Source organism: Hippoglossus stenolepis, chromosome 6, assembly GCF_022539355.2.
Source record: "Hippoglossus stenolepis isolate QCI-W04-F060 chromosome 6, HSTE1.2, whole genome shotgun sequence".
In the NCBI taxonomy this organism is placed as follows: Eukaryota; Metazoa; Chordata; class Actinopteri; order Pleuronectiformes; family Pleuronectidae; genus Hippoglossus; species Hippoglossus stenolepis.
In genome coordinates, this window is record NC_061488.1 from 26,715,406 (window position 1) to 26,739,959 (window position 24,554).

At 40.5% G+C, this 24,554-nt stretch overlaps 1 protein-coding gene across 3 annotated transcripts; it reads right to left on the bottom strand.

Moving 5' to 3' along the window:
- Positions 1 to 74: 74 nt before the first annotated feature.
- Positions 75 to 24,001, bottom strand: plod1a (procollagen-lysine, 2-oxoglutarate 5-dioxygenase 1a). Of its 3 annotated transcripts, XM_035158490.2 has the most exons (20): positions 23,556 to 24,001; positions 21,043 to 21,134; positions 20,678 to 20,811; positions 19,718 to 19,881; positions 16,225 to 16,337; positions 15,406 to 15,469; positions 12,426 to 12,523; positions 11,066 to 11,167; positions 10,797 to 10,928; positions 9,931 to 10,052; positions 9,363 to 9,467; positions 9,048 to 9,173; positions 8,345 to 8,486; positions 7,998 to 8,111; positions 6,977 to 7,042; positions 6,707 to 6,811; positions 6,087 to 6,233; positions 4,127 to 4,252; positions 3,753 to 3,878; positions 75 to 887 (listed from the first exon to the last, which is right to left on the bottom strand). In XM_035158490.2, the coding sequence occupies exons 1-20, from the start codon at positions 23,644 to 23,646 to the stop codon at positions 732 to 734; spliced, it is 2,325 nt and encodes a 774-aa protein (XP_035014381.1). In that variant the 5' UTR covers positions 23,647 to 24,001; the 3' UTR covers positions 75 to 731. The 3 variants fall into 3 exon arrangements, with proteins under 3 accessions (XP_035014381.1, XP_035014383.1, XP_035014382.1); XM_035158492.2 differs by lacking the exon at positions 3,753 to 3,878; XM_035158491.2 differs by lacking the exon at positions 4,127 to 4,252 and having other exon boundaries at positions 23,556 to 23,998.
- Positions 24,002 to 24,554: the final 553 nt, after the last annotated feature.

Below are 24,554 nucleotides of genomic sequence, written 5' to 3' on the forward strand. Positions count from 1 at the left end.
TGTTTTCTTATCACATCTGTGAGAAGCTTCAGTCAGGGACAGAACCGTTTGATCACAGCTCAGAACCACTTCAGTTTGGTAAACTGTTTTATTCAAGTTGTGTTTAAAGCACAGTGAGTGTGAATGTTACTCAGACCAGAAACTCAGCTGACTGACCTCAGTGAAAGCAGAGGAATACAGAATCTGTCAAACAGCAGTGAGAATGCAAATACACAAAATAGTGGAGTGGGTTTTATCAAATAAAAATAAATTAAGAGGCATACCAGGTTTTGGAGTATTTCACTTCAATAAAAAATCTAAAGAACAGATCTGAGTATAAAAAGGCACTTTATGTAACTTATGGAAGTAAATTCAACAACACAAGGTTTTTACAAAAGCATGTTTAAAAAGTCTGAGCTGAACTGGTGATTTCCTGAGAAACGTGGAGCTAGAGGCAAAGCAGGCTCCAGACCAGTCTTTAGATCGATGAAAAAAAAGAAAGAAAACAGTTGTATTTTAATGACCTACATGTTCTTGTTCCAATGGGTGTCATTACATTATAGATCTCTGAAACTCCACTGCTGATAAAGGTTGATGAGAGTCATAAGTTGTGTATGATTCTATAAGAAAGAAATGGTCATGTTGGACTTTAAAAGAAAAAAAACCACCACTCCAAACCAGACGATACAGAGCAGCTGTGATTGAGCGTTTGTCCCCTTTGGTCTGGACTAGCTGGTGGGGTGTCGTCATCTTCAGGGATCCACAAAGGAGACTGCAATGTAGCGGACGCCGGCGGTGGTTGGCAAGCCTTCGTGGTAGTGGGTGAGGCGGCCCGGGTGCATGAGGGCCCAGCCTTTACGAGGAGCATCTACGGCGCAGTCGTAGCGGAGGAACCTGCATCCACCACCCTGCAGTCAGAGCATGACACACGTTAACGTCTGACAGCGGAACAAGGCTCAAGTGCTGGTTGTGCTTGTTCCAGCCATTTTCCAGCTATTGTATAGATATGATACAATTGTATAGAAGGGTTGAAAGTGAATATTCTGGTTTAAGTTTAGTCTTTTCAGTGGTTTTGCTTCGATTTGCATTCGGACTTCTAATACTGAGAGCAACAGAAGCGGAGTTACCATTTTTTCTTTGTGCCAAATAGTACTCCACACTCACTACATACCCCTGGGGTAGAAGTACCCCTGGTTGGGAGTCACTGGTGTTGTTTCTATGGTTACCTGCCACTAAATAGAACCATCAGGGTCCTGTTCACCATTAAATGTGGTTAGTAACACTCCATACTGTTCCACTTTCATAGGATTCACCTCACTGACCACTTACACATTTTTACTAACTTCCTGGCAGCAGATTGTTTCCTTAATAAAATGAATGGAGACATAAAAAAGTGTTCCACACAGGTGACCTCTCTGACCACATGAAAATGATGCTAGTCACCAGATCTCAATCCAACTGGACGCCTACGCCAAAGCTCTTCACCATCATTACACCACCTGTGGAACTGTTCTTCACCTGTCGCACAACCTGGAAAGTGTATGACAAGCAGCACTGAGGCTGTTCCGGTTTGTGGTGGAGCGAACACACTCACGCATGTTGGAGTTTACCATCATTTGTAATCATCTCTCACAGATCCTCAATTTTTAATATGCAACACAACAAAAACACTCCATGTTTACTGTGTCAGTTGTCATGTCAGATTCAAAACCTATTTTAACACTCAACCTCCTGCACACTTTCCTTCTCTTGTGAAAACCCTGCATTACATGTTGACTAATGCTGCTTTCAGACATGCACTGAACTCTGGATAATCTCCGATCGAGTGGGGTTGATGACGTTTCTAACTCGCAAAAAAACAACAAAGATGTCAAGAGCTTTTGTTATTGGGCCGATGCCGATGTACTGTAAACAAAACACGTGATCTCCACAGTGAAATGTATACGTTACAACTTGTCCATGTCTGAAAACGGCTTTCATGAAAGAGAGTGAGAAAACAGCAAAGTGGAAGTGACTACAAATCATTTGTAATCATTTATAATAGTATATACAAAATAATCAGTTTTTAGCAGTGTAGTGTTGTGCATGACACGTTGCTGTGGAAATGAATTTAATCTACCTGTATTTCCTTGTGCTGCCCTGACAGTAATACCTGCTTTTTAAGCTACATGTGTACATATAATACCTCTAATATGTATGATTAATGATATAGGACTTCATACTCCATAATGTAACATCAGCTGAGCTTCACAAAAGACAGTGAGTGTTGAGCAGTTTTTGCTTCTCAGTTCAAATCCATGTACGATGATGTGATAACACTGTGGATTCATGGCTTCAGTCTATTGAAGATGCAGGGAAACAACATGGATGCAACAATTAACACAAGGATCCAGCTTCAGCTGTATGTGTCATGCAAAGAAGACAGACTCACAAACAGGAGTGATGCACAGGGAAAGTTTGAAACACCAGGATGTCGATGAACATGCCAGAACAATGAGGGCATTCCATTTTCAATGATATGACTCTGATTTCAGCGTCATGCTTCTTCAGACCTTCTGAGCTCTTCCAAGTTGATATTCACCTAAAACAGGGAACAGTAACTCCTTCTATACTGTGTATGTATTATTTACTGATTAGTTTGTGGTCATTTTATGAAGAGATGTAGACTTTATGCTCATCAACGTTGTTCTGATAATAATCTATATTGATTTCCTCTGTATTATTTTTCCACACAACACAAGGATCCATCTGACTAGACTTGATAATGGACGTGGTTCAATCCCTCGGCCACACCCCATAAACACCAGCCCCTTGAACATTGGTCACGTGTATCATGCCCAGATGTACAAAAAGCCTGAGCCCAACAAGAAGTTGGTCATTTTTGCTTCCCAACCACAGTACATGAATGAAGTCCTCCAATATAATTAAACAGAGTGACTTGACAGTGTGTATAACCTAGAGACCTCCACCATGTAAAGGTATTAAAAGATTGAATTTTCAATGGAGGGCGTGTCCGAGGCGTGGCGTACAAATTTGATGTTTTGAAAAGAGTCACAGCCTTAAGGCAACTACATGAAATATTCAGTCATAGTCCACAGCTCCACCTATTGGACAATTATATGGTCTATACTTTTATGTCCTCCTCATGTCTGGGGTCAAACGAGGGCCTGGTCATAGCTGCTTGCAGCATTAATTTAATTCTGTTCATACAAGGTTTATTTACTAATTCTCTACATTTCTGATGTTTTCTTGGACATTTCCTCAAAAGAGAACAATAAAGGCTGGTGTGATTCAAACTTATTGCTAGTGAAACGTAGACAGAGGTCAGCTGAAAGTGCAAAACATGTTCAATCTGCACACATCCTATATGAAGCAAAACGTTTTGGATGATGAATAAATACTGAATAAATAACTACTCAGACTCTTCATTGGGTCTGTTTTCTCCACTAGTTAGTACCAAATGAGATAATGCTTCACTCTGTGATGTCAAGCAAGTCATCGGATTTACAGCAACATATTATGTGGTTTTGAAGGAAAACTCCACCTTGAAATAGAATTCAATATATTTCTATGACATTCTGCATCATTTATTTTCAATTTGTGGATTTAAGTTTCACAAACACAACAGGACACAAGCACCACATGATGTAACATAGCTACACATGGTGAATTTAAATGACCAATTGGTCTGACATCATTGTGTGTGGATCATGTGATTATATGTTGAGTAAATAACATTTGGTGCTATGCTACCATTGTCTGAACAAACTCACCTGGTAATCAAGGCCCACTTGATTGAGTGCAAGGTTAATAGTGAATGTGGAGGCATCGTGGTGTGGCTTCAAAGAGGGCTGCTCATCTGGTTTATATCTAACTACAAAGGCCAAGTCAAACTGAGCCTGCAAACACACAGACGGAGAGGAGTCATGCAAAGCATTCGCATAGAAACTGCTCATGTGGCCAGACCCAGAGCGTGTACACGACGTACACCCCTCACAGCTCCTGCTCAGTAAAGACAAGCATCAGCTCGGCTCCTAATCAAGCATTCACTTCCAGAGGTGGAGCAGAGAAGCAGAGCGAGAGGAGCAGATCACCTGCATCATCATGTCCTGTAGCTTCTATTACCTGCCCGCTCCTCCTCATTTACCTGGTAGTCAATGCCTTTGCTGTTGAGAGCTATGTTAATAGTGAATGTGGAGGCGTCATGGTGAGGGACAAGCAGCGGCTGCTCGTCAGGTTTGTACCTCACCACAAAGTTCAAGGGAGTGGCACACTGATGAGAGAAGACATATTGGTCAGCAGAACAAACAGCAGCAGCTCAGGAGCCACTGAAAAGACACATTATACCAGACACTGGATATAAAGATGGATGACATGACAGCTCCCAAACATCTGGACGAAATGAAGTCATCAAGCCTGCCCCCTCCATGTTAGCAGATGGAACATGGTCACGTCAAGAGGATTTTTGTCACTTTAGGTAGTTCCTACTGAGAGTCCATTTATCAAATAAGTTTGGTTGTGATTGGTGGGGTGGGTGTATCCATTCTATGTGCAGACTCTGGCTCCTCATGAAATCAGCAGCACCTGTATCTAGGAAACGCTCCGTTTTCATACACTGGGAGGGAGTGGGGGCGCATGGTCCATCTTTACATCCAGTTGTTGGCCTACACATGATCCTCTGCATTGTTCAGTAACTCAATAAAACGTCAAAGATAAAGACTAACATCAGTGTCTTCTGATCAATGAATCATTAGCATTGTTCTATTGATAAATGATTAATCACTAATCAAAACATCTGACATCTGATCAATGGAATCATTTCAGCACCCTGATGAGGAATCACACACATAACCCAGTTCTGCTCATATGTATAAAAAACAAACCAGTACAACAGTAAAACAAGTTGATGATGAGAGCATTTCTTGTCTGGTGGTAAAAATACATCTGATACAACCACTATAAAATCACATCAGTAAGGATAGAGGGTTGCACATTTTCCTCCATCACCATGAACGTACACTGTAGTTTATAATGACTCAGCCTGATGTGGATGAATCCGCTGCGAGAAATAGTCCCATACAAAAGCACCTTTTTTTTGACAGCTTTTGACTACTATTGATTATAAAGTGGCAAAGTGGGAGTAAGCAGAGGTTACAATGTTTGAACATTTTTGACAACATGAAAGGACGGGTTCACAAGTGTCTCATAACAACAGGTGTCCGTGTGAACACTGAAGCAGCTTCTACTTTTGGGCTCATCAGGTTGGAAGGCTTCAGCACTTCCACATATCAAGTGGGAGTCGTCTGAAGTTAATAGGACATTTCATGCAGCCTGTTCAAAGCTGGAATGTTGCCCAGGTGTGAACATGGTTGTTCATGTCTCACCTCTAACTTAATGCAATCTAATCTACACCCACATTAATATGTTTTTGTTTTAAAATAAAAACCTTATCTCACCTAATCTTAATAATGACATAATCAAGTGGAATATCTGCTCTGCTGTTTGTTGCTTGACTGCAGAAAACACTACGGACAATAAACAATGATGGTGAAAAGAAAGAGGAGGGATTTCTTTTTTCTCTGAGCAAAGTCTCCAAAAGTTTACAAAAATGGGATCAGCAGTGTTTCTAAAGTCTCTGTTTGAGGGGCTGGAAAGTTCCAGAGTGGTGTGGATGCCAGCTGTAAACAAAAGTGATGTGTGTTTAAAACTAAAGGGTGTTGGTGTGGACAAAGTGTAAAATTGCACTGGCGATAATATGGCAGCTGGTTTGGTTTAGAGTAAACAAGCAAAGTAGCCTTCTTCACAGAAAAAGCAATGTGTGTATAAAAGGGGCGATTGTCTTATTTAGCAACTGGCTCAGTTTTCACCTAAGTTGCACTCTGCTCAATGGACCCAGGAGCAGCCAGACACCTGACATTGTTTATGAAGAAAATAAACTAAACTTTTCCTGCAACAAAGCTGGAGACAAGTCAGCTTATATCAACACTTCAGGAAGTAAACTGACTCTCTCATCTAACAGTTTGGAATTTAGGAGAGGTCAATTCATTTATTGTCAGCTCAGACTTATTCTCATCTCGTGGGACAGTTGTGTGACCATGAAGTCTTACCTTGGTGTAGTAACCAGGATACATTTTCTCTGTTATCGGTGCTATATACTCCAGTAAGAATTTTTGCCATTCCTTTTCAAAGTTGATTTGATTCAAGTGGATATCAATGGTGGGGACATTCTCATAGCCACCTTGGATTCTGGTGTCCTGAAAACACAAAAATCAACCTGTTTAGAAAACAATGGAATTCCATCAAATAATTCGGTCATATAAATGACAAATACAAATTATTTTGGCATTGAAATCAGAGCTGCCATCTGATGCATTTCCAAATATGTATATCTTTTATGTATAATTCTCTAATATATTCTGATAACATCATGTATAGTCACTCTTTTATATATTTCCTTGTATTAAGATTTGTTTACCTAATTATTAATTTTCTACTGATGTTTCTATATTTACTATCCTCTTTAAAATGTGCTATGACAATACATTAACATTTACCTTTATTTTATCCATATCATCTATGTTCATCTATTATCTCATTTGATCGTTTCTTTTCTTAAAACACCCAATGATTTATCTTCACAATCACATTACAAATGAAAGAAGATGAAAAACGCACTGCTACACACACACACTGCTACACAAACACACACACTGATATGATAACATACCACATTGGCTCCTCCAGACCACTTCCCAAAGTTTTCCAATTCCTCAACAAGGTGGCTACAAGCTATGTCAGAGAAAACTGGGAACCAGTACACATCAGGACAAGGCTGGTGGACAGGAGACACAACACATTTTAACCAGTGACATCATTTATACAACATACAACCACACTGTTACACACTCATGCAAATATACTGTTAATAGTGTTTTTTCTTTGAAAATATTTTTCTTTTACAACTGAAGAAATTTCTTCCCAGTGTCGGGCAACTCACAGTTTCAATCAGCTTATCTTTCATGATGTGTGTGTAGTTCTCATGAATGTAGCGCTCCTGCCAGTCCTGAAACCAAAACACACCACAGACACTGTTCAGTACAATCACGCAGCACGTCGACCATGTTACCAATGTTAAATGTTCAAAGAATGGGGGAATCTCTGTGGTTTGTGTCGATAGCTGTGGCCCTGTCATGAACATTCCCAGATCAGCCTCACTACACAGTTTTGTTTCCCGTCCATGCGACCGCCTCCAGCATCATCTGACCCAACACACCACCAGGTGGTGATTGGTTCACAGCTCTGCTACTCTCTAGTGTCCAGGACATATGAGCGCAGATCAGGTAACACGAGGTCTGGCCTATGGAATCAAGGTCTGAGGCCTAACGTGTTCTGGTATCATGTACACTCATGAACCACCTTATGATTGAATATGGTACTTATTTACCATCTGTCTGGTGCGATTTGGACACGCAATACATTCACTATTAATCAAAACTGAATAAACAGGTAAACAGTGGGCCAGATCATTTTCATAATGCACAGAACATGTACATATTTGTGAAAAAAAGGACAAAAAGAAGAAAACACTTTTTTCAACAACGTTTTCTAGCTTCACTCTGCACCATAGACAGTAAATAAAAAGCTCAGCACACAAACAATAACAAGTGACAGTATATTGTAGAACTGTTTGAGGAGGACTCACTAATGACAAGGAATAATTCTGAAGTAGCTCCAGAGCATCAACACAGGACAAGAGAACAGGCACTGCAGTAGTATACTTTATGAACTATAAAAATTAAACATGTATGTGTTATTTTGAAGATAAGATAATACTTTATTAGTCACACAATGGGGACATTTGCTGTTTTTTTATATTATAAAATATATCTGAAGTCAAAGGTTATACAAAACATTTACTGCAACTGCACTAACCAAAAAGCACACTGATGTTATCATTAGTAATATGAACATGCAAATACATCTGATACATCAGCAGCTATTTAATCGGACGGTCTCACCTCCGGGTTTTCAAAGATCTGCCACAGATCATTATGAAGATGGTTGGTCTGATAGTTCTCTGTTGACAGGATACGACCGAAACTGTGCACGTTGGTTACATACATGAAGATTCCCTGGAGGAAGATTAACAACAGGTCCAATATTATTATGGACGATTTTACATTTACAACTAAGAACATTTATTTTTCATTAGATCTTAGGTCCCTTCCAGATAAAAAAAGTGATGGGTCAAAACTAACTGAAACTATAATTTCCATGCTGTTATGATTGTGTTCATTGTTCATATACAGTCCATTCATGTAAAGAGGCTAATGAAATTTGATACCTCTCTTTCTCTGTTACCCACCTTGTTGCGTACGTTGTGGCAGTAAGCCATGTCTGGGTCTAAGATGTGCGAGTTGAACAGTTTCTGGTCTGTGAGCTCTGATCGGAGGATGCTGGCCTTCACCAGGTACACATTGGACACATACGGGACATTCCACACACCCCTAACAACCAGAACAATCTTAGACCATTTACACACCAACACAAGGATCTAATATCACAAACAGACTCTGTTAAAATACTGTAAACAGCCCCTATTATCCACACATTGTTCCTTCCCCTGTTCAATAAGAATATTTCATTATATTTATGTAAGAAGCGTCCATGTTTTCTGACCTGATCTGATTTTCATTTCATCACTTCCTTACCTTGTTCAATTCAGTTTTAATTCTTTCAGTACAACAACAATCGTCAGACAATGAACACTTTCTCTCTTTTAATAGATACACATTTGTGAGGCATTTCTAATTCAATTCAGAGAATTTACTCTAGGTGCTAAGTTTCCTCTTTTACTGGTGCCCACTAAAAAGAACCACATGAAAGGATTCCACTTGGAAACCTATGATGTTATAGATATTTCCTACATAAATCTCACCACTGTCTAATGATCAGTGTGCAGGGCTCTGTTTAAGTGTCTAGACTGCAGTTTCAGTGTTGTCAACAAAGGTCTTATGTTGCTAAACACGCGTCTCAAGTCTTTAAAGAACAATGTCGGAGCAACTTACACTCTGCGTCCTTGAACTATGTCCACGTAGTCCTCTGACCTGGCGTAGTAGCCATCTGCACTGACAGCTCCCCAGAAGTTGCTCCACAGTCGACCAGGTCGAGTTATCATCGGTGCTACAATAGGACTGAAACACCATAAAAGGAGCATAAGTGTATTTCTTCATCTTGCCAAAGGATGTGATTAAGGATCGAGTCATGTTAACAAATTAGTGTAATAAAGAGATTTACTTTGTGTGGTTGTGACTAGAGCAGTCCCAAGACATCAGCTAGCACCACATTGTTATTAATATTTCAGTATTGATAAATATACTTGCAGGTTTTGTTCAATGAGAATTTTGAGTGTGTTCTCATTCTTTAAGACCACTTCAATGTCCAGGCTGAAGAAGTAGTCACAGTCCTTGTCCTTCCGGCACATATCACTGAAAGGAGGGAAAGACACTGTGTGTAACACTGGAACACACTCCACATGAACAATCGTTAAACACCACATGTGATGACAGCTACCCCAACACTGCCACCTTAATGTTCAGTAGCTGTATGACAATGTCAAACAACATGTGCTACTATTTTAATAGCAGTCAAACTGATTCATAGAAGTCAAACTGATTTTTACTCAGAAATTTAAATATACAGCATCCCTCTAGCATTTGCTTTCCTTTCTTAACTCTTTTTGTCAAAATTGTGAGAACCAAAGCAGTTTTAAATTATATTTTTTCAAACCATGTCAGGACTTTAGTTTATTTGGTGGAATAATCTGAAGTAAGTACATTGTGTTACTATGTTGTTGATGTTATTACCCAGATGCAGAGTATGTAGGAGCTGTCATTATTATCATTATATAATGATAATAATTATATACTGAAACAATTATTTAAGACTCACAAGCCCAGGTTACGGGAGGCAGCTCGGTCCATGTCCCCCTCATGCCCGAAGAGCCGGACGTCCTTATAAAGGCTTCCATGATCCTGCAGGAAAGCGCTGATCTGACCTTCGTGATGAGCTTTCTGGAGGAGGAGCAGAAATAAACAAATAGAAAAAGAATGACATTTATATATGTCTATAAGAGGTGTGAATTACTATTGGCACATAGAGCAGCACATGCCTCCAATTGGTTGGGAAAGATGCTCTCTGAGCAGCTTCTAGTTCTATTTAGGGCAAAACTGTTCTGAGTGTTTGCACTGCTATCATGATATCATGGAGTCAATCAGTTGTTTTTTTTTAGCCTTTACTTTGTTTATGATGAACCTGCACCAATAAAAGTCAAGTTGCATTAGCTGCTAGTAAGTTAGCAGTTCCTATTAGCACTGAAATCAAGTCATTCAGCCATCAGTCCCGAGTGTTGATGAACGGTATGTGTTCAGATTAACAGAGCAGCGTCTTCTAAAAAGAGGCAGAGTGAGTTTTAAATTGAAAAGAATCAATTGGGTTCAAATAAACTGATCTATTTTATGCTAATTTTTTTATTTCATCACAAAATTCTACAGTAAGTTAAACTAAACACTGAAATGTTTTTTTGCACAGCTCATCTGAAGCCTTTATTTTATTTTGGTGTCTCGTTGATATGTGACTTATATTATCATATCCTTATCACTGAATTTTGATATCAGTGTCCTGTTAAATATACTGGTGTCATATTCTTTTTACAGGGTCTTGATTTCAGATGAAGTTATTTTGCTGCAACAGTTGCAACAAAAACACTCAACAGGGTCGTTAGAGTGATGTAAATGTATGAACTCTCCTCCTGTTACCTGGCTGTGAATGAAGAGCTTGAGCCTGTTCTTGGGGTACTGCAGCTTCAGTAGGCGTTCAAAAAACACTGCGACAAAGGGGGTGGGCTGCTGAATAAAGATGCCGATCATCACCAGTGGATACTCACTCTCCTGTGGGACAAAAACATGCATCAGTGTACCAGGAGAAAAGACCCATTACTTCTACTTTTCGCCAAACATTGATGGGGAAAACTCCCAAAACCTGAATCGTAAATATTTGAACGATTGAGAAGAGCCTGTGAACAGACCGTAAGAGCTGTGAGAGGGTGGAGATCTTCATGACACACTGTGCATCCAGTCTCAAATGTCCAAGTGTTGGGGATGTAGTTACCCAGGTAGTTGATCTGGAGCTGTAAAACAAATGCCTGTTATCACAGCTCAATCTAATATATAAGAAGAGAATGACAGACTAAAAATATTCAATATCTTTACAAATACTTTGTTAAGACTGAGTTTGTGAACTAAACACATCTTAAAGCTCCAAGAGGTGTTCCCTCACTGTGGGTGAGTTGGTGTACATGTTCGATTGACAACTGAGCTGGCAGAGGCACCACCACACTAAGTAACAGACCTGTGGTGTTTAGTTGGCAGTGGTGTAAAGGAATGAACACAGCACTGAACATCTAAACTGACAAATGATGACATTTGGAGGGAAACTTTTTTAGTTGTTCATTGTGCTCCACAGCTAAAAAACTAATAAGCTCTTAAGGTTGTTAGCTCACTCATAAGGCAAACTAAGGTGTAGCACAAAAGTCAGCCCCATGTTTAGAGATAATAAGAAGACACAGCAGGCTGTAAACAGCCATCCAGTCAACCAATCAGCCAGCCACCAGTCAACCAGCCAGCCAGCCAACCAACCAGCCAACCAGCCAGTCAGCCAACCAGCCAGCCAGCCAGCCAGCCAACCAACCAGCCAGTCAGCCAACCAACCAACCAGCCAGCCAGCCAACCAGCCAGTCAGCCAGCCAGCCAACCAACCAGCCAACCAACCAGCCAACCAGCCAGCCAGCCAGCCAACCAGCCAACCAGCCAACCAACCAGCCAGTCAGCCAGCCAACCAACCAGCCAGCCAGCCAGCCAACCAACCAGCCAACCAACCAGCCAACCAACCAGTCAGCCAGCCAACCAACCAGCCAGCCAGCCAGCCAGCCAGCCAACCAACAAGCTGGCCAGCCAACTAACCAGCCAGTGAACCAGCCAGTCAACCAACCGACTTGTGGCTTCATGATGATTTGACCTAGTGTTGCAGTAATCTAATAGAGTACCATTGTCCAGCAAAGATGGAGATCTTACTTCAACACAGCCAATCAGATATTTCAGGAACATCATTGTGATATCATAGGTAAAGCAGATGGTCACACTAAGCCAGACAGAAGCTGCTGCATAACAAAAGAGCCACAGATGTAACAACACATGAACTTTCCTGGTAAAACACTGATGGTCTGTTTAAATGCTGTAAATTCTGTGTTTTTTGAAATCCTCGATCTGAGATGCTGCTCAACGATTGATCAATAATTGAGAATGTCTTTTCTCATGACACATGAGGAAAATGTATCCGGCTGATGTGATTAGCATGTGATGAGACAGTGTGGTTTGACAGGTCAATACTTTGGTTTGTCCATTCCCATGGATGATGACAGGCAGGGTATCATACAGCACATTTCTGGCTCGTACACGACCATCCTCAAACTTCAGTACCACCTCATCTGCGTGAGACACACACACACAAACACGCACAATTCAATTCAATTTTAATTGCATAGCGCCAAATGACAACATACATTATCTCAAGGCATTTTACATAGTAAGGTTGAGACTTGAGACCTTAGAATATTATAGAGAAACCCAACTGTTCCCACAATGAGCAAGCACCTGGTGACTGTGGAACCAGATTCAACGTGGGCGGCCATCTGTCTTAACCAGCTAGGGTGAGCATCTGGATTATTGCAACCCATTTTTTACATGCCTTAGTCAAACCTTAGTAACTCGTTTGTAGCTTGTTCAAAATGCTGCTGCTCATATTTTAACTAAAACAAACAATAGGTCTTATATCACGCCAATCCTTAATAACTTTCAAAGCTTAACATGGGTTGGCCCCCACTTAAATTTCGCAGCTCTTGACTCCCTACATCTAGTCACAACCTGAGATCGGCCTGCCTGTCCTTGTTAGCTGTCCCTAGGTCAAGGCTGGCTACTCAGAGTAACCAGGCTTTCTCCGTCATGGCCCCGAGGCTCTGAAACTTCCTGCCTGACGAGATTAGGCCTGCCAACTTACTTCCTGTCTTTAAATAACTTGAAAATTATAGGAAACAAATTTTAACATGTGATTTGTCCTTTTTTTACTTATTTGAGCAAACACACCGTTGAAAATCATTGGAACTACAAAATAGTTTTAAATTACATCTGTGATGATTCAGAATTAAGTAATTCAAACAGGCCACAGATATACACCAATCAGCCACAACAATTAAACCAGTTACAGGTTTTAACATTGTTGGCTGTATGTAAAATATATGTTAAAAAGAAAACAGAGGTTGGTAGATGAGCTCACAGTGAAGGACTGTGGTACGAGGATTTCCTAGGGGACACTATTCATGCCATGGACTCTCAATGTTATCTCTGTGAGCTTTGGCACATCCGTCTCACAGAGAACTCTCAAATTCCTTTCTCAGGGAAAAAATGTCCTGCATAGATTTCAGCTCATGTTTAAACGTGCAGCCTGAAAATGCCACAACTGTAAAACCTTTCAGGTTAAACATCACTCCGTCCACTGTGATGGTGTAGCAGGGCTTCAGTGATCAACTGATACTGATTCTAAGAGGGCTGTAACTCATGGAATTTGTTATAACTGCAAGAGGGGTGGAGCAAATTTGAGGGAAAGTACAGGACTGTGTAGCTACTAGTTCACGAATGTCTGTTGTTGCTTCAGTTTAGCAGTTTTGCAGACACAGTGACTGGTTCATATTTACAGAAGCATAATGACAAATATGTATCTTTATTCAAATAGTTTTTCTTATGAATTCAACTAAAATCAGTCTGAGGAATAATCAGCACTGTGGTCGAAACAGACTTCAGCTAAATTCCATAGGAAAAAAATCCTGTTACTGTAACAACCCTATGTGCTTCATATCAGTACTGTACTTTGGGTTATACTGTGACTGTAGTGTAGCATCTGTTGCTCTGCTTCCCTGTAACATGGAATTTTGTAAAGATAGATATCTGATCATCACTAAAGTATAAGCACACAGTGAAAGAGTTCATCTACTCACCATAGCTGAATAACTGTCACATTTAAAGCAAACCACCAATTGTAGCTGTAACTATAACCAAAAACAGAAGGTAACGCTTGATAACGCTTACAAATTCAGTAACACATTTTACTGTTCAGTGGCCGACATAGTGTGCACTCCCGAAAGTGATTGCAGGAGAGGAGGCTGGTCATTTTAACAAGTCATACAAGATGCTTATCATCCAGACGTTTCATTCTGGATGAAAAGAAACATACAATTTCTCAAACGTGTTATTGGAGGTGTGCACTTAGCATTTCTAACATAACAGGAGAGACTCTGCATCCAGTTAACTACACACAATGTGTTGCAGGATATTTCAGCTCATGCAATGACTCCTCCATGTACACAAAAGTTAACCATGGAGTTCCAAAAGGTTCTGAACTTGGACCTTTTCGCACATAAAAGCTCATAGCACTGTATTGTCCCGATAGATCACTTCACTTCCTAAACACAGGCTCACTTGGTTCCTAAAGGTTGTAAGAGTAGAATTAGAGGTAGAGCCTTCAGCTACCAGGCTCCTCTCCTGTGGAACCAGCTCCCACTCTGGGTTCGGGAGGCAGACACCATCTCTACATTTAAAGTTAGACTTAAAATGTTCCTTTTTTATAAAGTTTATAGTGGGTTCTGATCAGGTGAGTCCTGAGAGATTCAGATACAAAAGCACACACACCCAAACTTGATAAACACTAGGTGCTGGACAGAGGTGACAAAAACCAGATGACAAAAAATGTCTCCTGGTGTTCCCCCAAACTTTTTAATTTTGCCGACCAATAGGTAACGTTTCAGAAACAGGCCCTTCCATCTTTCTTAGTTATGCTGCTTTAGGCCTCGACTGCTGGGGGAACTCCCATCATGCACTGAGCACTTATCTCTCTCGCTATGTCTCTGTGCCCCCCATTTATTTTACTACATGTCACTAACTTTTTTCTCTCTCTCTGTCCTCATTCTACAGGTATCTGATCGGACACTATTCTACTATATATCTCTCTTCTCTCCCCTCTTTTCCTCTCTTCCCCAATTTTTTCTGCACACCCCAACCGGGGCGAGGCAGATGGCCGCCCACATTGAGTCTGGTTCTGTCAGAGCTTTCTTCCAGTTAACGAGGGAGTTTTTTTCTTTCAACTGTAGCCAAAGTGCTGCTTGTTGTGTGAACTGTTAGGTTTTTCAATAATGTAATAAGGTTTGTAGCTTGTTCCTTCAAAATTTTCAATTCAAATTAAATGTTATTTAAGTGAATTGAAATGTTCTGTCAGCTTAACAATCTGCATTGGCTGCACTTAGAAATTAGAGGCACTCACCGAGGGCTCCATGAAGGTTCTGGAACAATCTGCATTTGTTATCCAGTGTGATATTTATGGAATTCTGAAACATGAAAATACACAGTTTCACTTTATATGTAATTATCATATCTAATGGCATAAATTATCATATAAAAGACTGATGATATTTGAGAAAAAGACCCTTAACATTAAAGCAGAACAGGGAGATGAAATGACTTGTGAAGCTCACACGGTGCATCAGAATTCATCAGAATGAAAAGAGAATCATGTCACACTCCACACTCTTCTCTTTTAACATAATACTGCTTTCACCCAGAAATTGATTCAAGTTGTCTACTCTGCTGTTTTTTTGTTTATCCTAAAACTACTTTCATTAAAACTTTGCACTTCCTGCAGATGTTTCTAATTAAAATCCCACCATTAACAGGAGAGATTATGCTGAGCTGCTGGTAGATTTTAATGTGAAACATCTGTGCAGAAAGTACAGAGAGTCTCACTGACAGCATCTTAGCACCGCTCCAAAAACTGCAAAATGGAAGTGACAGAAAATAAGTGACTAAAAATATATTTCCTGTTAGAATTAGTAAAACATGACGAAACATTCTATAGCAAAAGGGAAATAAGATTCCTGCCGTTCTGACATTATGATCTGGTTTTCTCTAAAATTAAAGCCAGTATTTGAGGATTTTATAGCACATAATGAGATATCATTATGTGCCACAATATTACAGTATGTAACACATTTAAAACTGTGATACATTAGCAGTTCTATTCTAATACATATTATTATCAAACTGCATATCCATAAGGTGAACACCACAGTGAAACAACTCCTACTTTTTTTGCTGGATCAATGTAAATCTTGGTGAAGAACAGCTGGTCACTCTCATCGTCTTCACCTGTCCAGTCAGAAAGCAGTTCTCTGATGTTGGGGAGGTAGCCAATGAAACCTGAGGACAGAGCGAACCCAGAGCAAACACAAGATCCAAGTTAAAAGTTTGACTCTGTCACATTCAGTCCGCTCTTTCAAATTACCAGGACCCATGACTACTGCCAGCTTGTTTTTATGACTGCTGACTGCAGACTACAGACCTGCTCTTTCTTTGCTATAAAAAGAAATGGCCAAACTCCTTCCTAAAAAACAAGACCAAGGGTCTGGAACCATACCAGTGGCCTGGGAGCATAAAGCTATCAAGAGTTTCACATTATGTGAAAATGGTGTAAGCAGAAAGGTCACATATGAGCTTTATGTAGCTCAAATGTTGTAAAAGATTAAGGGGCCTGAACTTCAGGCTTGAATTCACTAAATATGTTATATGTGTAGGGTCATTTCTACTTAATCTTAACATCATCAGTGTTTTCATCAATGCAAAGAAATTCCAGGTATCCTAAAGCTAGAGTTACAACTGTGAAGCTGATGGGAGCACTCACTCTGCAGTTTTTAACTCTTTAAATAAATAAAAAGATGTGACTGTAGCATGGATTTCTAATAGCACAATTACAAGTGACTGCAGCTTTACATTTAAGGTGCTCTGTTCTTGTCTTTATTTGATTATGAATGTTATGCAGGATCTCCAGCTTACTCGCACACACCAGAAACAGATCAGTCAAATTGCTGCTTTCAAACACAGACAGGGTACTAGCCAGTACTAGTTAGTTTTTTTGGTTAAATAAATTGTTTGCACACATACATTATTTGTCCCCCTCAATTTTCATTGCAATGACGTCAATTCATGACAAAATGAGGCCTCATCCGGAATTGGTTTTGAAGCAAGACATGGACAATAAAAACAAGACATCAAATTAAATACATACAATTGTTGTTGAATAAATGCAATAAAAAAACTAGATTAATAAATACTAAAGGAGATACAAAAATATCATAAAAAATAACAAGAATGCCATCACCAGTGGGAATAAATGAGTGTCTGAATCTGTTGCTTTTTACAGGGGGCCACTAAATCTGGAGCCAGAAGGTAAAAACTGGAAATCAAAGTAAGGGGGTTAGAAGTGACTGTTGGAATAAATTTGGCTTTCCTCACAATCTGTTTCTTGTACAAGTCGGTGAGGTTAGCTAGTTTACTATTTTTAAAAGGTCTTTTTGGATTTGAAACTCAGATTTCCTAACCAACAGTTTGCAGAAGAGTCATGAGGGCAGGGCTCCAGAGTTTTCCTTGGTCGCACGGGTGCCCTAAACATTAGCTGGTCTGTCTGTCTGTATTTGATCAAGACGTATCGCCTCTCTCTCATCTCCTCTGCGGAGTTTACACACAAAGGCCAGCGCCCCACTCACTCACACACTGACAAATGGACAGTGAAGTAGATATAAGAGAGGCGAGTTCAGCAACATGAACGTGTATATTTCAAACACCTTAATTATGTGCTGGTGCACCTAAATGAAAAAGTTAGGCGCACCGGTGCAACTGTGGGCGTTGAGGTGGCCCAGAGAGAACCTCCAGCTGCACCATGGGAGTAATCGGTGCTGTTAGCTGATTACTCCTCAGGTTTAAAAAGGCAGCAGAGAAAGCTGCCACAGAGAGAGAGACAACTGAAGAGAAGACACACACACAGAGACTGAGGAGACAAAGGCTGCAAACGGTTTTGTTTCGTACAATTTCAGTTTGGTGAATTTATGTTTCTTCTTCCGACTTAAATAAAATGATAAGTGGTAACTGCTTGTTGTCTGGTTGTGTTTGGGAGACCCCAGTGGCAACGTCGCTTGCCACAGCAACCAATGTGAAGTTCATCTGGAGCCCTGGAGGGTAGAGTTGTGGAGATTTGATTCTAAGATGCATCGGGATGCGGACGTTGGCGACTCAGCATCGATGCAGTGACAGAACATAATCGATTCATGTTTTCCGCTACGTTAATTGTTTTAGCGGTTTTCCACCACTGAATAATTATAACCACCGCGGCTTCAGGATCAGGACTGATGCACATTAAAGGTTCGGTTGTCCGGTATGTGTCGGACTCTCCTCTGTTTCCTCCTCACTCCCCCGCTGACCTGCGCTCACTTAACACTTTAACATTAAACACCATCACTGATCACAAGTTATTAGGACATGTACAGGACTGACGTTTACTTTGTGTTTGATTCACTCTAGAGTTTATGAGACACACGTTTAAACCTGCTACACAACACGAGACACACAGTCAGGACATGGGTTAAAGTGACCAGAACGATCTGGATTCATGATCCGGGATCATTGATTAATGTTAATCAGTTGTGTGAAGAGGGACAGAGTCAAGCACACACACACACATACTCCTGCAGATTATGATGCAACACAGTGTTTTAACTTCATTGTTGCAGAAGAAGTTTATCCAGGAACATTAATATGAATTCAGCAGGTTTTTATAAAGATCAGTTGTAAGTGTGATGAAAAGAAAACAGAGTCACTTGTTGACCAGTGTAGTAATGCGCCTCAGTGCAGTGGTGCTGCTGAGGGGGCCTGGGCGGGGCCACCTTGATACAGTAAAGGCTGTAATCACAGTTTGTCCTTTTTAAGCCTTAGGTGCAGTTCTAGTCCAAACTGAATGAATACCAAATCAGTGTGGAGAGCACTGACCACTGTCTTAGACTTACTCTTGTAGTCTGATTTTGAATTGGAAACCATATTTTGTAAATTTCGGTAACAGTAATAATAACATATAATATAACCGTAACAGTCTATAATACCTTTTGAAGCACTTTCTAAATAAAACAGAGTTCATGTTTATCTGACTGATTGTATTCATTGATGAAAAAGCAGCCACGTAAAGTACTATAGAAAATTGTGGATATGATACATCGAATGGATCCATGGAACTCGCAGGATTAAGTGTTTTAAATGTCTGGTTTAATTGATTTGGACATTTGCGTTCACACATACAGCTCCTCTAAGAGAGGTCTAGTAGAGTCCAGGGTTTCAGCGCATGTGTGAAAGCACCTTATGTCTCTGGGGTTATGTTTGTTAAAAGGTTAACTGCAGGAACCAGGCCAGATCAAAATCCAACCTCACATCACAGAATCAATTTTCTGACAAACGTTGTTTTCATGTGTTCAGGGGTCTGAATTAGGACTTGCTTTCAGGCTTATATGGCTCCTAATAAAATTCATCATTGCAAACCATTTCTAACCATCTCTCTAATCTGAGTCATCCCTGACATAAAACCACAAATGATTTGGCCTGCAGAGCGTTTTAGAAGCACTACACAGACAAAGTGTAAGAATTTCCTAATGGCACAAATTAAGGGGGAAAAAGTAAGATCAGAGAAGATTAATTTCATCACAGTGTGAAAGTTATGTGTCCTGCCCCGACTGTGAGTCGGACAGGACTGATGGACCTACCTCCTGAGCCCAGGAACCTGTTGCCCTCCCTGACGTGAGGATGTTTGTCCTCCAGGTGTCTGTCGGGCCAGATCAGGCTCTCAGAGGAGAACACCACCTTGTGTCTGGCCTGCTGGAACTTCTTGAGCAGCTCTTTAGGACCCGAGGCAAAAACCACATCATGGCTGTATCAAACAGGGAGGGAAAATAGAAAACTTTATTGCACTGTGCGGCTCAGCTGTGTGTGTGTGAAGCCAATGACATAATTAAAGTAAATTGAGGGGTTGCCTTCATAAGAAGACAGCATTCTTTACTTGGACAGTTAAATTGCCAGTGGTTGTGTTTAGTCGCATAAAATGAACTCTCTTGATTTCATGATGAATACAATTGTAAGTAGAATAACCAGTTATATAACCATATACACAATTATGTATGGCGCCTAATCAGCGCCATACATAATTGTGTAAACCACAGTAAAACTGCTCACTTACTTGGAAGTTAATGTTAATGTTGAGTGTGAAAAGGTACACAAGTATTAATTGACAACAAATGTTGGATTTTATTGAACAAAATGATTGATATCAATAAACTAATTCGTAAATTCCACCTATAGATTATGGATGTCAGTCTCAATGGGAATTATACAAAACACTGAACTATTCCTTTAACTGATTTTTTCAGACACAGAGACAACAACACCAACTCAAAAAACACTGGTTTACTGACAGCTGATGCAAAACTGCATGTAAAATCAGATATGACACATTTCAGACACAGCTTTCTTCCCTACAGTGATGTTGTAGTGGAAATAAATGTAAACAATGGCTGCCTGAAGGATAGATTGAAAACCATGAAACCTCTAGTCCGGTATGGTTTGGAGAATGTTCAGCAAAATCTTCTTTAAGTAACTGGGTGTTACTCAGGCCATCACATCTGTGAGGTCCAGTACAATGTAAAAGTGAGTCAGTGAGCCCACTCTACCTGTCAATGAAAAGGATGATTCTGTCCTCATTCTTCATTTCCTCCACAGCTGCTTTGAAAAGTCGCACTTTTTGGCCTCCTCCTGGAGCGGATGTGTAGTTGCCTCCTTTCCATTTCTGACCCCGACCAAGAACCTTAAAACATTCATATAAATATTCACTGAGATTTGGAAAAAAGAAAATATACTGTATTTATCATTAATTTATCTTCTTTTCTGCTACTAAAAAAAATACCTTACATTTCTTAATAATTTAGACTCAGTATAAAACTATGTCGATCCCAAACTAATATGTTCCCTTTTAAAGCATAGAGAGGGGCTTTCATGTCTAGACAGCAGGAGAGGAACTCGCTGTAGGGGTTCCTACCTGAACAGTGTAGTTGAAGTGTTTAGCCGACCTCAAGAAACGCCTGAAGCCATCTGTCTCTTTGGTTGCAACTGTCACGACAAGAAGTTTCTCTGGAATACATAATAGCATGCAGCATCCATGTTAAAATCCAACAAGGAAACCTTTGTTGCATCTCTCTGTATTTTCTTCTTTCACAGCCTTTAAGAAACATATAACTTTACAAATCTTTTGACATGATACCATTGTTACTGCTGCCGGTGGTAACGGTGAATCACTCTCAGCTCTCTCAGTATATGGACTGCTTTTAACCCATAACAATCTGAAACCTCTGAACAGCCATTCGCCACACAACTTTTATAGTTGTGGAAAAATATATGCAGACGATTCTGATCTGTTAATTCAGCAAACAAATCATAATATTAATAACTTTTTATTTACCTTTCAAGGAACCCAAGGATGCTTTAAATAATAAGAAACATGCTGTAGCAGTGACAGTCGTTTTTCCATCTCTGTACAATCTGCCGTGGAAACGTACAAAGCCAGCAACTCAACTTCCACTTTAAGTGATGCGGTGATCAACACAATTTGTCTGCGGTTATCTGGAGATATGAACTGGTGGGACAAATTATATTAAACACTATATTGGGTCAGTTTGATGGTAACCTCCTAGCACAGCTCCCCTACCATCACCTCAAAGGAAACACTGGCGCTAACGTGGTTTGTGTATCTGCAGATTTTCTTGGTTACACTTATTCACCATTAACTAGTTACTTATTAGCATGCATATTTGGAGTAAAATGGCTCCTTATTTTCCACAACAAAGCACTTATCACATACTCTGCCCTAAGTGTGAACAGGATTGTGAATTAATAAGAGCCCAACTATTGACTTCACTTTAAAGTGAGTAGCATACACAGAGTTAAAACTGATGTGGAGTTATTTGGAACTTTGTAACAGTTGTAGTTCACTGTTTAGTTACATAAGAATATACCATTTTAATTAGGTGTTATTAGGGTAGATGGACATGCACAGCTTAGGGCTGAAGTTGCCTGACTAAGCTGTCCCTCAGGAGACAAACGTGTCATTGTGGTTGAATTAATAGAAGTAGCCCAATCGTTCTTTAAATTTGATAGCATAGTTCGTATAATCCAGTCATAAAAGATTTGTTAAAAAAGATGCAGAGTCATATCCTATCCACGTTTTCATGTGACACTGTCCAAACTGGTGCTTACATTGTGACTGGGTGACTGAGTCTGAATTAGCAAAATCTACTTTTTGAATTTTTGCTTTAAATGATGTACACAATGTCAACCCATAATGATCTAATTTCATATATTAAGAGTTTATTTCCAAAGTTTGAAAGTTGTGGTTTGCAATCAGATGACAGTGTTAAGCCCGAGACGTAAAATCACATCGCTGCTTAAACTAGTTTACAGGAAACAATAGCCTATCTGACTAAAGTGTTAACTTACACTTGCATGGAGGGTGGGGGACGGTGTTGCTCTTTTTTTCAGGTTAAAGCAATGGCCCCCCTTAAAGTCTGTGCACGTCCCTGGTCCTTACCCACTATCAATGAGCGGTTCTTAGGAGGTAATCACGGAAAACCCTTAGTTTAAGTCCTGGTGGTTGTAGAAGATTGACATGAAGAATCCTGTCATTACTGAGTGCTTTATAACGGCTGATAAAGAACAATATCCTCCTAATATGCAAGGAACTAGTTAGTGGTACTCAGTCATTGTTCCATCCATGAAGAAACTACAAGATTAAGGAATGGACAGTCAAACCATGCGTCTCTGAAGAAACTCAGAACATTTCACTGAATGACTCCCGACTCAAATCGTTTGATTAAATGTTTCCTCAACTTGACTCTATTGTTTACCTAACAACTGGAGTGTGGCTGTAGGAGAGTCCGGAGGGAGACTGGCCTGATCAACTTCTCCTCAGGACCTGGTCAGCTGTTCAAATAAACTCTTCACACTCGGTCCATAACAAACTGCTGCCAATCTCACACATGTTCATGTAGAATGGCTAGTCTAGCCCGGAGCTAACCTTAGCGTTAATGTCTTTAGCAGAGCTGACAGCCCCCCGGCTGCACCGACACCAGCCCCGTCCACGTCAGCGGCATGGAGGCATGGAGGCATGGAGCTCCTCCTCAGCCCCCTGTACAGCACCACATATCTGTACAGCACCATGTTCGACTCCATTCACTTCTGCACTCGTTTACATGGGAAACACACAAGTTCAAAGATCGCAGCTCAGGACTTTTATAAACTAAATTAGCATTAGCACTACACGGTCCGAGCGCGCGGGGCGGGGGGCTGACAACTGAATCTCAGCCTTTCCCTCCAGGCTACTGTTGTTTAGGCCAACGGTGAAAACTGTCTCATATACTGTGCATTACTTAACAACTCTGCTGGGATCTTCTAGCGGACATGTTTGTCATTTCAGAGGGAGAGCGTTTCCTTCCACATGAGCCGGGGAGTCAGCCCCGGTTCACACATGCTGGGTGCTGCTGGGTGCTGCTGACCTACCTTCAGGGATCCGCTGCTCCTCACACTGTGTCAGAGGGAGAAGAGCACAGATGATAACTCCTGGAAACAACAGCAACGACCAGAGTGTCATTTCTGCCGAGTGAAAGCTGGAGTCCCGGTGAGGAGAAGCACTTTTCCTTCTGCTCCAGTCTGAGGAGGTGAACTCTACAGAAGTGTGGTCCGCCGGCACCGCCTTCTGTGTCCGTCTGTCTCTCCCTCCCCCTCTCTGTCGTACAGCTGTTCAAACAAACTACAGCTTCAGTAAAACAACACTAGTATAAAACTGTGGTTTGACTTCTTCTATATGTTGTGGTTGTTATCATTAGCTTATTTGTAATGCCGAAGGCCCGAAGGCAAGGGCTGTATACATTCCCAACGCCCACTGCCCAGATGGAAAAACCCTGCTCTGTTACAGACAGATGATCCAGCTGTTCTGTGAACATGAGCACTTGCACGTAGCCTGTAGCCTGTAGTCTGCCCCCTCCACCACACTGCCCTGCTCTCATACTCCTCTCCAATATGACATGTTACTACAGCACAGCACGTTGTTTAAAGGTCCAGTGTGTACGATTTAGGGATCTATTGGCCGACATTGAATACAAAATAATTCTAGTGATGTTTTCACTAGTGGGTTTCATCTAAATTGTATGAATTGTTGTTTTATTTATCATAGAATGAGCCCTTTATGCTTACATCAGTAGCAGGTCCTCTATGGAGGCCGCCTCGTTTTTATTTTACAGTAGCCCAGACTGAACAAACTAAACACCTTTTGAGTTTTTATGACAACTGAAGGCTACCAGAGGTTCTCTTTCATGTTTAGAAAGGGGAGGGTGAGGTGAGGGGTATTCAGCTGCAACATACAACTTCACCACTAGTTGCACCACACATTTATTCAACAAGTCAATTCAAAGTGCTTTACATAAGATATGAAAGCCAAATTGTAAAACAAACATATGCCATTACAAAACTTTTGAAGTTAGTTAGTGACAGGGAGTCAGT

Coding starts and splice junctions, on each gene's coding strand:
- plod1a (XM_035158490.2), bottom strand. CDS start 23,646: ATGACACTCTGGTCGTTGCTGTTGTTTCCAGGAGTTATCATCTGTGCT. Junction 19,882..20,677: donor ATCATCCTTTTCATTGACAG/GTAGAGTGGGCT, acceptor TGTTTGATACAG/CCATGATGTGGTTTTTGCCT. Junction 6,234..6,706: donor GGTCTGGAGGAGCCAATGTG/GTATGTTATCAT, acceptor TTGTGTTTTCAG/GACACCAGAATCCAAGGTGG.